Source organism: Trifolium pratense, linkage group LG7, assembly GCF_020283565.1.
Source record: "Trifolium pratense cultivar HEN17-A07 linkage group LG7, ARS_RC_1.1, whole genome shotgun sequence".
NCBI classification, from domain to species: domain Eukaryota; kingdom Viridiplantae; phylum Streptophyta; class Magnoliopsida; order Fabales; family Fabaceae; genus Trifolium; species Trifolium pratense.
In genome coordinates, this window is record NC_060065.1 from 42,764,032 (window position 1) to 42,780,210 (window position 16,179).

At 31.2% G+C, this 16,179-nt stretch overlaps 2 protein-coding genes across 2 annotated transcripts; both read left to right on the top strand.

Moving 5' to 3' along the window:
- Nucleotides 1-7,538: 7,538 nt before the first annotated feature.
- On the top strand, nt 7,539-11,190 carry LOC123895066 (14-3-3-like protein D). The gene is made up of 6 exons (XM_045945259.1): nt 7,539-7,704; nt 8,549-8,855; nt 8,969-9,056; nt 10,054-10,163; nt 10,237-10,385; nt 10,850-11,190. Exons 1-6 carry the CDS (start codon nt 7,629-7,631, stop codon nt 10,909-10,911), a joined length of 792 nt encoding a protein of 263 aa, XP_045801215.1. The 5' UTR covers nt 7,539-7,628; the 3' UTR covers nt 10,912-11,190.
- Nucleotides 11,191-12,960: 1,770 nt separating this feature from the next.
- LOC123895067 (AAA-ATPase At3g50940-like) lies at nt 12,961-15,585 on the top strand. Its single transcript, XM_045945260.1, has 2 exons — nt 12,961-14,122; nt 14,677-15,585. The coding sequence occupies exons 1-2, from the start codon at nt 13,178-13,180 to the stop codon at nt 15,109-15,111; spliced, it is 1,380 nt and encodes a 459-aa protein (XP_045801216.1). The 5' UTR covers nt 12,961-13,177; the 3' UTR covers nt 15,112-15,585.
- The last annotated feature ends 594 nt before the right edge of the window (nt 15,586-16,179 follow it).

The following is a 16,179-nucleotide window of genomic DNA, read 5'->3' on the forward strand; positions in this document are numbered from 1 at the left end:
ACTTTTGATCCCCCTATTTTAGTTTTTTGTTAGTTTTAGTCCCCCACCTCAATTTGGTCAAACTTTTGCTTATGTGTCATGCTCACTGATGACGTGGCATTGTACATGTGGACAAACAATTTCCTTAGATAGTGTCCCGAGCCCCAATCTTTTGCTTCTTTGATTGCAGTGATGTAAACACGATCATCTTAAGGAATCCCATTGCAAAACATGCATCTCTATAGGTCAAATATTGTGTGTCACCAATTTTTCTGACATCATCATAGCAAGTTGTCCACATGTACAATGTCACGTCATCAGTGAGCATGACACATTAGCAAAAGTTTTACCAAATTGAGGTGGGGGACTAAAACTAACAAAAAACTAAAATAGGGGGATCAAAAGTGCTGAGTTTTAAAATAGGGGGATCAAAAGTTCAGATTTTTCAAAATAGGGGGATCAAAACTGCATTAAAGCCTAAAAATAATTATCCTTTTTGTCTTATTTGAAGGTGTAGGTTGTTAATGAACACCTTCATAAAAGTGAGTGGATGTGCATTAACATAACCCGGATAATGATAATGCACACCCTCTCAAAAATGAGGCGTACATTTGCATGATACACTTTGTTGCTTTAGGCAAAAAGCCATTTGATTTCTTTTCAAACAAGCTTAGATTAAAGGGTAAGCGAGTAATTAATTTCTTTGTTGAAAACATATAATTAATATTAATGTTCTCATTTTAATTTTTGGTAACGAATTTTTCTCATTGTTTCTTATTTTCCCCCATAAAGGCTTCAAACCGGTCGTCATCTCTCTAAAATATAACCACCGCTGTTCGTAGCCGGGAAAAGCTCGGTCGATCGTATTTCTAGTTCTACTATCCACACTTCCGACCGTGTTATGATGAAGTTTTTGTAATTTAAATAAATTTTGTTTTGGCATTGGTAGTAGAATCATTAACTTTGAGCTAATGAACAAAACGGGAGAAAGGTTTCTATAAAGTTAAATCCTTCAGTAGAATCATTAACTTTGAGCTAATGAACAAACCGCATACATTGTTTGATAGTGTGACGCAGTAGAATCTCATATGACAAATATTTAGTTTGAGAAAATATTCATTGGAAACTATAAGTGCTAACATCCCATGTTGCCGTTATTGGAAAACAAATAATATTTTTTTTAGGAGAAAACAACAACAAACCAGTTTTAGTTTCATATATAATATGTGCAACAACATCATATCAATCACACCGTCATTCCTTGAAGACGTGGAAGATTTCAACATTACTCTATGTGTCCTAGACGAACATATTGGCGTGATACGTAACAACAAACTGACTACAACTTTTACAATACTGATCTTGAGTCAAGTTGGAGTTACATATTCGTGGACAAAACTATTCAATGTTAAACATGACTCCATTGAACATCCTATCGAGCAGGTCTCAATTGTATTTTTTTTTTTTTTTACAAAAACAAAGGGTGACATAGTTTCTCTAGACTTAACTACCGGAATATTTCAAAATATTGGTATTAATGGCGAAGGATTTTGGTGCCAGATTGTCATGTACAAAGAAATGTTGCGTCCAATATCCAATAAATAACACTATTGAAAAGAATTAAAAAGAAGAGGACGTAAAAAAAAGTTAAATTAAGAGAGAGTGTGTGAAAATTACAAAGTCAGTAGGATAGTGAAAAGTTGAAAAATAAAAAGATACATTTATTTTTGGTGAGTGGTTAATGAGCATAGTGATTGGGCCTTAAATGAAATATAATACTAATATTAAAAAATTTCTCTTCCAACCCGATGTTTCTTTTATAGACCTCAATAATCCCGTTTTGTCTTTGATTTTCGGTTCGCAAAACTTCAGTTTCTATAAACTGAAATTTTCAAAAGTTTAAATATTTTGGTTTATAGAAACCAAAATTTTCAATCAAAAACTCTCTCTCAAAACTTTGCGTTTTTTCTTAGATTGGTGGCTTAAAATCAACATTGTAACATTGGCTAGAGGTTTGTACACTTATTGAGGCTCAAACATAAAGTAAATTTCGGTAACACTTTTATTGCTGTAACTGAACAAATCAATAGCGTTTCTGTTTCTATATCGCAAAACTTTAGTTTATATAAACCGAAATTTTCAAAAATTTAAATATTTCGGTTTATAAAAACCAATATTTTAGGATATAGAAACCGGGGATAAAAAAGTAGATTGAGGGGTATAAAAAAACCTAGGGTTGGAAGAGAAATTTTGCTAGTATTAAAGTTCGTATTTTTTTGTTGTTTGGGGGAGCCTAATAAAAATGATTGAGGCGGGTAGTAGATTATCAATCTTGGATCAATTTCAATTGTCACTTGTATAATAACTCATCACGAAAAAAAAATCCTCTTTACTCATAGGAATGATATGATCAAAATATAAGATCAATCTTTATGACTAGATATCCGGTTATCTTGAATGATCCACCAAATGTTGTTGTCAACTTGAGGCAAAGCTTCTCAAAAGCATGTAACTTTACAACTATATTTGAATTTGAGTGAGAATATGTCAAATAACCAATTATCTCAAAAATTTAAATTGTTATGATAGAGTCATATCAATGGTTTTATATTATTTCTAACACGTTCCCTCACGTAAGAGCTCGTTTGGGCTTGAAGCGTGGATAATGCATAGGCCCACCTACCATATCCTTAAATTTTACTTTTTAATTAGAAAGTGAGGGGAGCAGGAATCGAACTCTAGACCACTTAGTCATAGAGGCTCTGATATCATGTCAAATAACCAATTATCTCAAAAGCGTAAGCTGTTAGGATAGAGTCATATCAATGGTTTTATATTATTTCTAACAGAATATACTGCCTAACAATCTTGATATTATTTATTTATTTATTTATTTGGTAGGGTCTTGATATTATTTGTTGAGTTAACAATACAAATACAAGAATTTTTTTATTTTTTAATGGTAAACTGTTATTGAAAGCTTTTAATGTACTACTTGCATTACTTTCACGGTTTATAAATACTATTTTTTTTGTCAAGTAGTTTAATATTAGGATTTCATTTTTCAAGATAAATAAGTGGGAGAATCATGATTCAAACCCCGATTTTACAAACAACACTGCTATACATAGTGAAAAATGCTTCCCGAAAAATTTCATGAGCTGACGTGTTCAAGACACAGAAAGCAAAAAAGAAAAGGTTACTTACGTATGTCATGGAAAACATGCAGGTCAATGAACCAATAGAAAACATTCGCAAATCACAATGGATTCGTGGTATATTGTTTCGCTGCATCTATCATTTCTCTTTTACATATTACGTACAATGTTCCTATTATACAATTTGAAAATAAAATTTGAATAAATAATATTTATTTTGACGATTTTTTAAATTAAAAATTCAACAATGTGAGACAAGAAAATATGTATCACGAATGACGCATAAAACACTCCAAACTTTCGTTCAGAAGATTATGACGGATCAAGATTTACTGCAGTTGTAAATCACAAAGTTACACGCTGTTTTAGATCTCATCCGTCCATTTCAGATCGGTCGGTTCATATTGAATCTATACAAAATCAGTCCAAATCAATCTGAACCATTCAGATTAGATCGGACGGTCCTTATTTAACACAGCGTGAAACTGTGTGAAAAGTTTACTGCAGGAAATCCTGTTCCGATTATGACGATTGGCCAAATACTGACAAAAAATTATTCCTATAAAAAATTAAAACTAAAAATAAAATAAAAATATCTTCATGAGCATAATTTAATTATTGGAGATGCTCTTAATCTCCACGATTAGAGACGAAGATAGTATCTTTTATCAACTTTTTTCAATTATTACATTTATTTGGGTAAAAAAAACCGGAAAAAATATAGTGAATTCTTCGGTACACATATTATGTATATATATATATATATATATATATATATATATATATATATATATATATATATATATATATATATATATATATATAGATAAATTTGTTAAGGTGAATGATTTTGATTGGTTTATAAATATTATTTATTAATTTTTCTATATTAAATACTATTTCTGAACCAATCACAATCATCCACATAAGTCATATATCGATACATGTCCATATAATATGTGTACCTTCACCAAGAAATATTGCGAAAAAGGAAAGTTTCAATTTTTTTTTACAAATGCGAAAAAGGAAAGTTCAATAATGGTTTTTGATGGCCACTTAATAAGTCCAATCCCAACCTCCAAATATCTCAAATATCACAGTCACTTGAAAAAGACATAGATACCATGCGTGTCACCTTTTGATAGGTATGATCCAACTACCATTCGTACACTTTTGCATCTTTCATTTTATTTTGAAAGAATTATTGCTTTAAACTTCTCTGAGAAACTGAAAATAATAATATGATGAAACATCCAAATAATTGCTTAATAATAATTTTATGAGTAATTTGCATCTGAATATATTTTTATATATAAAAAAAAACTTTCTTACGGGTCGTGACTGAAAAACAATAAAAAATTGTAACTTTTAGTAAAAAAAAAAAATCATTGCACTTAACTATTTTTAATTTATTTTTGTCAAGTAACTGTTTTTAATTTTGATTAGATGATAATCAGAATATCAAACCGCATCTTTTGCTTACAATAAAGTTTTTTTAACCACTAGAACATGTGCTTCAATTATGATTAAAGTTAAAAATCATAATATGTTAACCTAATATTATATTTTAGGATTTAATTGATATGCACCGACGGTGTAAAATAATTTTACACTGTCAACCAATACCAATCATGTTTTCCGTCACATCACCCAACTTCACCTCACTTTCTTGACATGACATGGCAAAATGATTGTTATTTATTGGACGATGGTGTAAAACTATTTTACACCGTCAGTGCATATCAATTAAACTCTATATTTTAAGCTTATTCCGATAAGCTAACTCTAAACCTAATCATTTTCCCTATCTTTTTATTGCAGTTTTATATTTAAAAAAATTAATTTGTCTACGATGGGAATCAACCCCGCATCTTTTGCTTACAATAAAGTTTTTCAACCACTAGAGCATGTGCTTCAATTGTAATTAAAGTTAAAAATCATAATATGTTAACCTAATATTAAATGCATTTATAATCTTTTCTTATATATTCTAAGCTTATTCTGATACGCTAACCCTAAACCTAATCTTTTTCCCTCTCATTTTCTTTCTCTTTTTATTGCAGTTTTAAACTATAAAGAAAAATAGAATTTGTCTACCGTGGAAATCAAACTCGCATTTTTTACTTACAATATTTTTTTTAAAAAAATACCTTTTAATATTACAAATTTTTTTGTTATATATTATTAACTAATTAGATCCGTACACCGCACGGGTCGAAGTTCTAGTTTTCGTTGTACAGTTCGAACAACCCAAGCAAAATTTTAGGTCATTTTTGGTTTAGAATAATCCATCTACATCAGTTTTCTTCTTCTTCTTCTTTTAATATAAATAAGTGATCTTCACATTGATCAAGTTATTTCTTGTTTTTTTTTTCTTCGTGATTTGGTCTTATGAGTGCGGCATGTTGTGTTGTTGGTCGTCTTGTGCGGCGCTATTTGATTTTTCATATTGTTGCAGTGTTCATTTGATTTCTATTGAAAGACCGACTTTAGTCAATTACGTATTTAATCAAAGATTTGTGCATCAACGTCGCAGATCCAAAGTTATGAATATTTCGGTCACTTTAATTTCATCATATTATTTGTCGTAAGCTATTAACTTGGATAATGTAAGTTTGTTCTCAGATTCATGCTTTATGTTTTTAACAATGTTAAATATGTGGTTGTATTTGTTGTATTTTATCAATTTGAATGAATATAATTTTATTTTTTAAATAAAAAAAAACTCTCAGTTATAAAAATAGTTTGGTGGTGACTGAGGGTAGATGAATTAAAAAGTAAGGGTTATGTTAACTTGTGCCCTAAGGGCACATGTTAAGCTACCTAAAAATAGAAATATAGCATTTAATGATAGAAAACATTTAATGTTTAGAGAATTGAATACACCACAAGTTTAATAAATTTTTTCCACATTTATCTTCTTAACATGTGCCCTTAAGGGCACAAGTTAACATTATCCAAAAAGTAAAAGTGATACGAAGCACTACCATTAATAGGGTCGGAGGTAGAAAGTGGACCAACAGAGGCCATGGCAAACCTACATAATTTTTTAATTTTTTTTATCCTAGTATGATATTATATTATTAGTTTAATTTCACTTTTAGTTTCCCTATTTTATTAAACTCATATTAATGATCCCGTTTTTTAATTAAAAATTTTGGCCCTATTTTTATTTTGGGTTACAAAAGGGGCCTAAGCCCTCGTCCCGTTTTTACATTTGGTGTAAATTTGAACTCAACATGTTTTTCTAAGTAAAAAATTGTATTTTTTTTTTTGTACCAAAAAGGGTAATTTACTATTGAAATGTTGAATTGAAAGACAAAATATCTTTTTTGAGACCAAAATTCACATTTTTTATGCAAAAAATTGCAATTTGATGGCAAAGTGCATGAGTTAAGACTAAAATTACAATAAATATGAAAATCGAGAGACAAAAATATCCGACTTAAAAAAAGTGACAATAAAATACAAATTCACAATATCAAACTTTACATTTATCTTATAATTTATTGTATATCTTATACTTGCAAAATTTAAGTTTTTCTTACTTTTAAACTCGACCCCTCATACGTTATACTTCTGCGGTGTTATACAAGGTCTGTAGGTGGTTTAGGTTCAGAGTTAGTATTATCTAAGAATTTGTTGGGCCATTTATCTGTCTTTGTAGATTTATGGGATAGAGCTAAGATTAGGTATGTTTGACTTTGGTATGACAATCCATTCTGTGGTCTATTTGAAAGGCTCGAAATGATTTTTTTTTTTTATAAGACAGTCGACATTGAACAACTGGTTGACATGATTCAATTTTCCTCTTGAAAATGGTTTTATTCTAAGAGTTATGGTAACCTCTGCTCTTATAAAATGAATTTTGTTTTTCTTCCAACAGAATATCACATATTTAAGAGCACCAAAATTTTTACGATTTACCCCCGCAACCGCGATCGGAAGGGAGCTGGAACCACTTGATGCCGGAACTGACCCCGAACCAGATTAAACTGATGGTGAAAGAAAAAAAATCTCAAATTCACTATGACTAAATAATACTCCATCCGTCCTAAATATTTAGTCTTTTTAGTTTTTTAATTTTGTCCCAAATCTTTAGTCTTTTTAAGAAATCAATTTACATTTGGTGATACTTTACCATTTGTACCCTTAATTAAATATATTTTCTTTTTCTTAATAAAGTAAGGGTAAAAATAATTTTACTTATCATTTCTTAACCTTGGTAAAAAAAAAAAAAAAAGTTTTGGTACGAATGAATGAAGTAATAAACCATGGAACGGAAGTTGAGATTGAATGTGAAAAAAATACACGATGACGTAAACAATTGTTTGTAAGCATGGGAAGTGGAGCCCACATCCACTCTTCTCACTTTCAACTTTTGTCACCGGCAAAAGCAGGTTAATTATAATCTCTCCCAAACCTTAAAAAAACTGTATCTACCTTTCCTTCCACTTGCGGTTCCTCTCTCACTCCACTCCACACTCAGCCATGTCTTCTTCCACCAACATCCGTGAGAACTTTGTCTATGTTGCCAAGCTAGCAGAACAAGCTGAACGCTATGATGGTTCTCTCTCTCTCTCTCTCTCTCTCTCTCTCTCTCTCTCTCTCTCTCTCTCTCCATCTCTTTTGATGTTTACTATGATGTTTGAACTTTGAACTCTGTTTTTGGTTCCTCATTTTAGCTTCTTTTCATTTTCCATTCTGTGTTTTACCAACTTTTTACTCATACCCATTTTCTCTTTTTTCCTTATTACATTCTTTGTTCTCATAAAGTTTCAATTTTTACAAAAAAGTTCACATTTTTTCTCTTAATTTCATTGACCCATTACTTAACTTTTACTTGCCCATATCATCATCTTGTGAAAAAGAGAGATAATATTTTTTAGATTTACAAGATTGTTTGTGCAATGATTTTTCCCTATGAATCTTAGTCTTAGACACCAAACATGACATGGCACGACACTTTGACACAGATAATAATTTAAGAAAATAGACGTAATTAAATGTAACCACATGTATGAGTATCATGTTTGTGTCATACACTAGAAATGTCTTCAAGCCGAGGTGAGTAGTTTTTTATTTTTATTTTTATGAATTGATTAAATATTTTATTAGATGATGTAGTTAGTGATGTAGTAATGTGGTGTGCAAAAATGGTGGATGCAATGAAGAAATTGGTAATAATTTAAGAAAATGAAATTGAATAAATGTAACCACATGTGTTGGGTATTGTGTCACGTAGACACTGATAATAATGTAAGAAAATGAAATTGATTGAATGTAACTACATGTATCAGGTCCGTGTCTGACACACTAGAAACAAAAACGCCTTCAAGCCGAGGTGTTAGTAGTTTTTTTGTTATAAATTGATTCAAGATTTTTTAGTGATGTAGTAATGTGATGTGCAGAAATGGTGGAAGCAATGAAGAAACTGGCGAAGATGGATGTTGAATTGAGTGTGGAAGAGAGAAATTTGTTCTCTGTTGGGTACAAGAATGTGGTCGGGTCAAGGAGAGCTTCATGGAGGATCCTATCATCAATTGAGCAGAAAGAAGAATCGAAAGGGAATGAATTGAATGTTAAGCGTATTAAGGATTACAGACAGAAGGTGGAGTTGGAGTTGTCCAACATTTGCAATGACATTATGATTCTTTTAGATGAGCATCTTATTCCGTCGACTAATATTGCTGAATCCACAGTGTTTTATTATAAGATGTATGTTGTTTTCTGTTTGGTTTAGTTGTTTTTGAGTTATTTAATTAAGTACTTTTGTTTTTGTTATATTTTGGATTTCGAAAGTACTTTTTTGAGCGTTTGTTTGGATGCAGGAAAGGAGATTATTACCGCTATTTAGCTGAATTTAAAGATGGTAACGAAAAGAAAGAGGTAGCTGATCAGTCGCTTCAAGCATATCAGGTATTTATAATTTACTTGAAGTAACAAAAATTAACTCTGATAAATCAGCATTTTAGTTCTTGAAATTGTAATGATCGATCTTTTTAGTCCCTCAAATTTGTGAAAATAGTAATTTAGTCCCTTAAATGGAACCATTTCAGCCAACTTGGTACTTTGTTATATTACGACAAACTTTGTCGTAATACAACAATAGACTGATCAAGTCGATATGTAGGTCTTTCATAGCTTTCGATAGATGTTTACTTAAGAATAATTTTTGTTGAGGGACTTGATTGATCTTTAAGAGACTAATTTTCTATTTCATAAACTTGAGGGACTAAATTGCCCGCCTCTTAAAATTTTGTGGACCAAGATTCTCATTTACTCGATTAACTCTGTAGTACTTTTTCATATTTATTGATTGAAGACCTTCGCTGGCTTGTAATTTATCAGGAAAGTTATCACGCATTAATAATCTTGTATCGGTGGGTTAGATGGGGATGTTTTCGTCCATCTTATGTCCACTAAGATCCAGCTATGCATGAGTACCTTTGATATATGTTTAAGAAGTTTATCTGAAAATCTTTGTGCTTTATATTTTTACAGGATTTGGTGTTATGTAATTATGTTAATTTACTGTCTAGTCCTTTTTAGTACATAAGTGGTTAGTACATAAGTGCTTTGTTGGAGAACTTCATTTGGATTTACATCCATAATTTTAGTGCTAACCATGTCTGTCAAGTCACATGTTATGCACTAATCTGTCATATGATGGAGGACTTGACCTATTGTAGATGGTTCGTCCCTGGCAGTTGTAATTTCTTACATCATTTTGAATGCTTGTTTGTTGTATAGAATGGATTTTTTCTTGCTAATAAAGAGATTTTTTTTTGTTCCTCTTAATTTCTTAAAATAGATTTTTCCCATATTCTTTAAGTTATTCGTGTTAGTGGAGAAAAATTTAAAGATTTCTAGGTCCAGACGAAAACATAAACTGTTGAGTTTTGATTATTTGCAGACGGCATCTGCCACTGCTGAGAATGAATTACAACCTACGCATCCTATCCGATTGGGTCTGGCCCTAAATTTCTCAGTGTTTTATTATGAGATATTGAATTCACCAGAAAGGTACGCACGAATGTTTGTGTTAATGAGTAACAAGGTGGGCGCAAAATCGTCATTTTTTGTATCTTGATTTCAGGGCATGTCACCTTGCAAAGCAAGCCTTTGATGATGGCGTCTCGGAGCTGGATACCCTAAATGAAGATTCTTACAAGGACAGTACCTTGATCATGCAGCTGTTGCGAGACAACCTTAATTTATGGACTTCTGATATCCCAGAAGATAGTGGTAAGATATGACTTATATGGCTTCCACACACGCACATGCACACATCAGTGTCCGTCATTTTTTACCATCTTTAAGTTGCTTCTTATTGGTCCTAATCATGATCATCAGAATCTTATGATATGTGTGGGTCATATTTTGATTCGATACAAAACTGAACCTAATCGATATGAATCTCTATTGTGTATCTATTTTGGATATGAATCTCATTTTGAATTTAGATTCATTACAATTCAGAACATAAGTCTTCCAACGCAATTTGAATCTTGATTTGATAACCATGGTGCTAATAGTTATTATGTGTATACTATATTTGAGTGAGCAAAAAATAGAGTGAAGCACGTGCACCAATTACTCGATCTTAGCTTTTTGTTGTAGATTATAGTTCAAACTTTTGTTCCAATGGTATGAGTTATTTATATATGTTCTTTGGTTTAGCTGATTAAGCATATAATTTTCCATTTCAGAGGAACCAAAAATTGAAAGCGCAGCTAGGACTGGTCAAGATGAAGATGAATTGGGCCGTTAAGTTGACGACATTCTGTCCTAATAACTATATGATTGATGTGTTGATTTTTCTCAGAAGATTATTTTTCTCCAATTTAGTGAGTGAAACCAATTTATGGATGGTGAACTTTTTTCAACTTCTGAGTTATTGTTAATTTAGAGTTGCATCATTTTATTTGAATCATGTGCTTCATTTGTATGCTATTGTTGTGGTATTTGTTTCTGTAACAATATCACCATTGGTTTGTAATACATGAATTTGGTCAATTTGTGCTAGTGGAAACTTCTTGGTTTGCACCTATTTGCTATATGTTATTGGGTGCATGAATTAAGACTATGGTCTATTGATTGAGATGGATTCCAAGTGTGTTGTTGATCACTTCAACAAGTATCGACACAACGATACGAAGAAGCTCAAAGATACACTTATAAATGTAGATGCCTTTTTCATTCTTTATATCGGAAATCTCATGTTAAGTTTGTTGGAAGATAAGTGAATGAGGTTGTTCATACTCCTGCTAAAGTGGCGACATCCTTAACTAGCTTCTATTTGTTGATTGATATTCTTACATGTGTTCATCACCATCTTATTATGAATGAAATATTATGAACTTATGAATATCTTTTTGTCAAAATAAAAGAGGGTACTACTTTTATAAAAAAAGATGTTAATGGTCTCTATTAGCTTAACCAAAGGTTCCGAGTTTAAATCAAGCTATAATGATGCAACAGTCTTAAATATGCGATTCCTTCTTTTCGAGCCTCCTGAGTCTCACACGCGTCTCTCGACCTTCCAATCCTACCCCTTCGCAACGTAGTGAGTGTGTAAATAGCAAAAACTGGGGAAAAAATAGTTCGCATCCTAGAATGAAAACCTTGTAAAATCTACTATTTTGTATTTCTCCCCTTCATTCTCCTCCTATTTTATAAGGTTCGCATTCTAGGATGCAGACTGTTTTGTTTTCCAGATTTTGTGCCCCCTGAGTTGGCTACTTAAGTAGTGAGAGTGTTATTTTTGAAATTTTCAAGGGCGAACGAGGACTTCCAATGGGCACGAGAAGAAAAAGTCTAAATATGTTAAGGGGGAACTTTCTCGTCCTTGTGGTCCTACGTGATATATAGTTCACAAAATAAAATTTGCATTCTTTTTTTAGCATAGTATACTTAGGCCAAAGTTAACACAAAAGAAGGTAAAAAATAAAGAGGTAGGTAAGAACCCTTCCTTCCCTTCACTGGGTATGCCTCACAGTTTGAACTCTTAGGAAGAAAGATAATGTGTGCAAATAAAGAAATGCTAAAAATGTAATGTGAATGTTAGAAGATTAAGTAATAAGAAAAATTCTGAGTAGAAAATTAATCACCTACAAGAAAGGCAATTGAGAATGACCTATACTAATACTAGTAGTATAAATTTGTACCAAAAAGATTCACACACAACAGAGAATTAGTTTTGTAGTGTGAGGAAAATCAGAAGCAGCTAAAGAAATTAAAACACATCAACAAAGTTTGATCATCGGAAGTGTGGTAACATTTTTTAAACTCTATTAGGATTTATGATTTACATATATTTTTAGAATTTAATTCTTATTTAAAGAAATAATTTAGATATACAATGTGTATAAAACGATGAATGTATAAAAATTTAGGAAGAATTTTCTTCGCATAAAAACATATTTCATATCATTTAGAATTTTCTTAATTTGTTTTTAGGCCGATCAATTAACAAGTAATTTTATTTGTTTTAAGTAAAAAAAAAAAGTAATTTTATTTGTTTATCAGAAAAAAAACAAAATTTTATTTAATTTTTTTTCAATTTTTCTTCTTCTTAAGAGTTAAGGTATTAATTGATGATATTTCTTTATTTCTTTTTAGGCCTATAAATTACCAAGTAATTTTATTTGATTTTTTTCTTAAGAGTTAAGGTATTAATTGATGATATTTCTTTTTTTCTTTTTAGGCCTATTACTTAACAAGTAATTTTATTTGATTTTATTCAAAAAAAATATTTTTTTCTTAAGAGTTAAGTTATTAATTGATGATATTTCTTTTTTCTTATGACAAATAGAGAAATAAAATCTGAAATTATTTATTAAAAAGATTTCATAAAATCTGACATTCTTAATTTAATGATCGCTATGCATGCCATTCATAGTATAGTTTCAACTATATATTTAGTTGTACACTCTATTTGAAAGAAAATTATATTTTATTTTGAAAGCATTTCTCATATTTGTTTTTGATCTAGAATTTCAATCGTCTGATCTTCATCAACGATCCAAATCTCAACAATGTTCGATACCAAGCCAATTGTATCGGCAATGGCCTCAATTGTGTTAATGAGGACCATCACAAATGAACTCATTCCTCATGAGGTCCTAAACATTTTTCAATCTGCACTTCATCATCTTTCTCGCCATTTCTCGGCGCAATTCACCATAGTTATTGAAGAATTTCAAGGAAGGGCAAGAAACCAAGTTTTTGAGGCTGCACAAATCTACCTAGGAACTAAAGCAACTGTGTCCGTAGAACGAGTTAAAGTCAACAAATCAGAGGATCATAAAAATCTTTCATTCAATATAGATAAAAATGAAGAAGTGAGTGATAATTTTGAAGGTATTAGTGTAAAGTGGAAACTAATTTGCATAGAAGTTGACTCGTCACGGATTCAACATTCCGATTACGACTCCTCGCCCCTGTCAGAAATACGATCCTATGAGCTAACTTTTCACAAGAAACACAAAAACAAGATCTTCGATTCGTATTTACCTTATGTGATGGATATAGCGAAAAAAATTAAACAAGGAGACATGGCAATCAAAATTCATTCAAATTACTATGATAGTTGGTCTTCTGAACCTCCTAAGTTCAACCATCCAATGAGTTTCAACACTCTTGCAATTGATGAAGAGCTTCAAAGGGAAATTGTGGATGATTTGGACAAATTTGTGAGAGCTAGAGAGTTTTATAGAAGAACCGGGAAAGCTTGGAAACGCGGTTACTTGTTGTATGGTCCTCCTGGTACCGGAAAATCAAGCTTGATTGCAGCGATGGCTAACTATCTCAACTATGATATCTATGACTTGGATCTCACCACGGTTGGCGATAATAGGGGCTTGAGGGAAATGATTCTAGGCATGTCAAACCGTTCAATACTCGTGATCGAGGATATTGATTGCACTATTAATTTGCAGAATCGAGAAGATGAAGAAGTGGTTAATAATGAACACAATAAGGTATGCAATTCTCTTTAAAATATATCTATCAATCAACTTTAAGTTTCCTTCATACCAAAATGCCAAAGGTAGCGAAAACCTAGAAAAGATTTAGATGTATATGACATACATAAGTCTAGTTTAGATATAATTAATTGTGTTTAGCGTATGACATTTGATTTGATCGGTAAAGTTGCGACCCATCCTATTTGGCCGGCATAAAATTTAGCCGACGAAGGTCAATTGGTAAGATGCGACTGATACCTCCACACGGATAAATAGTGAGCCTAGCCTAGCTAGCTAGAATCTATCACAAATATTTTCAGTTTGAAAAACATATTCCCATCGTGGACGTAAAAACTTATTCGGTGAGTAACTATAAGTACTTAGACCTTTTTGAGTTTCTAAGATACAACTCACCTGAACATTTTTTATTCAAAAATAAAAAATAAAGAATTTATTGTATAACTTTTTCAATAAGATGAAGGACTAATTGAATGCAACTCCATCATATTATTTTTTTAAATGTCAAATAATTTTTGATAACCTAAAGTTTGTTGATGATGTTTCTACAGGTAACACTTTCTGGATTATTGAATGCTGTAGATGGTCTTTGGTCATGCTGTAAAGAGGAACACATAATTGTTTTCACAACAAATCATAAAGAAAGACTTGATCCTGCTCTTCTAAGGCCTGGTAGAATGGATAAGCAAATTCACTTATCATATTGCAACTTTTCAGCTTTTAAGCAATTAGCCACCAACTACCTTTGCATTACTGAACATGAACTCTATGAAAAGATTGAAGTGCTTCTAGGAGAAGTTAAAATTACTCCAGCTGAAATTGCTGAAGAGCTTACAAAGGATGCTGATGCTACAGAGTGTCTACAAGACCTTATCAACTTCCTTCAAGCCAAGAAAATGATCATGGTAGAGAGAATTAAAAGAGTGAAGAAAATATCAAAGAAGAACATAATAATCAAGAGCATAAGTAAACAAAGAAGAGATTAAGAATGAAGAAAATATTATGATTTGGCTGAAGAGTCGTAAGCATGACTTTTATTATGATTTCAACTTGTGGTGGTCTAATCCATATTTAGGGGTTAAAATTTGACTTAGTTAGGCCTTGAGGCTATTTTGATCTCTTTATTTTTCGTGTAAACTCTTTTTGGTAAGCACACCTTGTACTTAACTCCTGTTTTGTAATGTAATATCTTTCGGTTTGAATTAGCTTATTTTTGAGCTTATATTGAATGAGGAAAAGAAATAAAAAACGATATTTTGATTCACCGACAATTGATCAACTAATTAAGGTTTCATAGCAAACCTTATATCAAGGAACCGATAGGTTCAGGAAGTTTTGGTTCTGTGTATAGAGGAAATCTTGGGACAGAAGATAATGTTGTTCTGTAAAGATCTCGAACCTCCAAAAAAAGTAGCTCAGAGTTTTCTTGTTGAATGTAAATAATTGTTTACTCATTAAAAGAATTAGGCACCTTTCGAACCAAATCATTCCTTCACATTAACTAAATTATTCTTTACATAATACCTTCACTAAATTTTAGACATAGCAAAACAATTATTTACAGCTTCTACGTAGTACTCTGTATTGAATCACCCATGCGATGCAATATAAGTACATATATGTTCCTATGATAATAAATTGTACAAAAGAAATAAAAGCTTAAATGCACTTTTGATCTCCCTATTTTTAAAAAAATGAAGTTTTGGTTACCCTATTTTAAAAACCAGTTTTTTAGTCCCCCTATTTTTATTTTTTTTGAGTTTTGATCCCCCATCCCATTTTGGGGTTAATTTTGTTGATGTGACCTTGTAACTAATGATGTGACAATATTCATGTGGACAAATTTAATATCCATGTCATTATTATATATTTTTAAATTCAATAAAACTTTATTTATAAAATATTTTAATTATTAGAATTATATATTCAACTGAAATAATAATTGTTAAATCTTATAAAATATGAAATTTGAAACCCTAATTATCAAACCTTCAACTACTAGAATTTTATTCACCATCAGAGAGAATGCTTCCTTATGGATTTCACCAATCCTA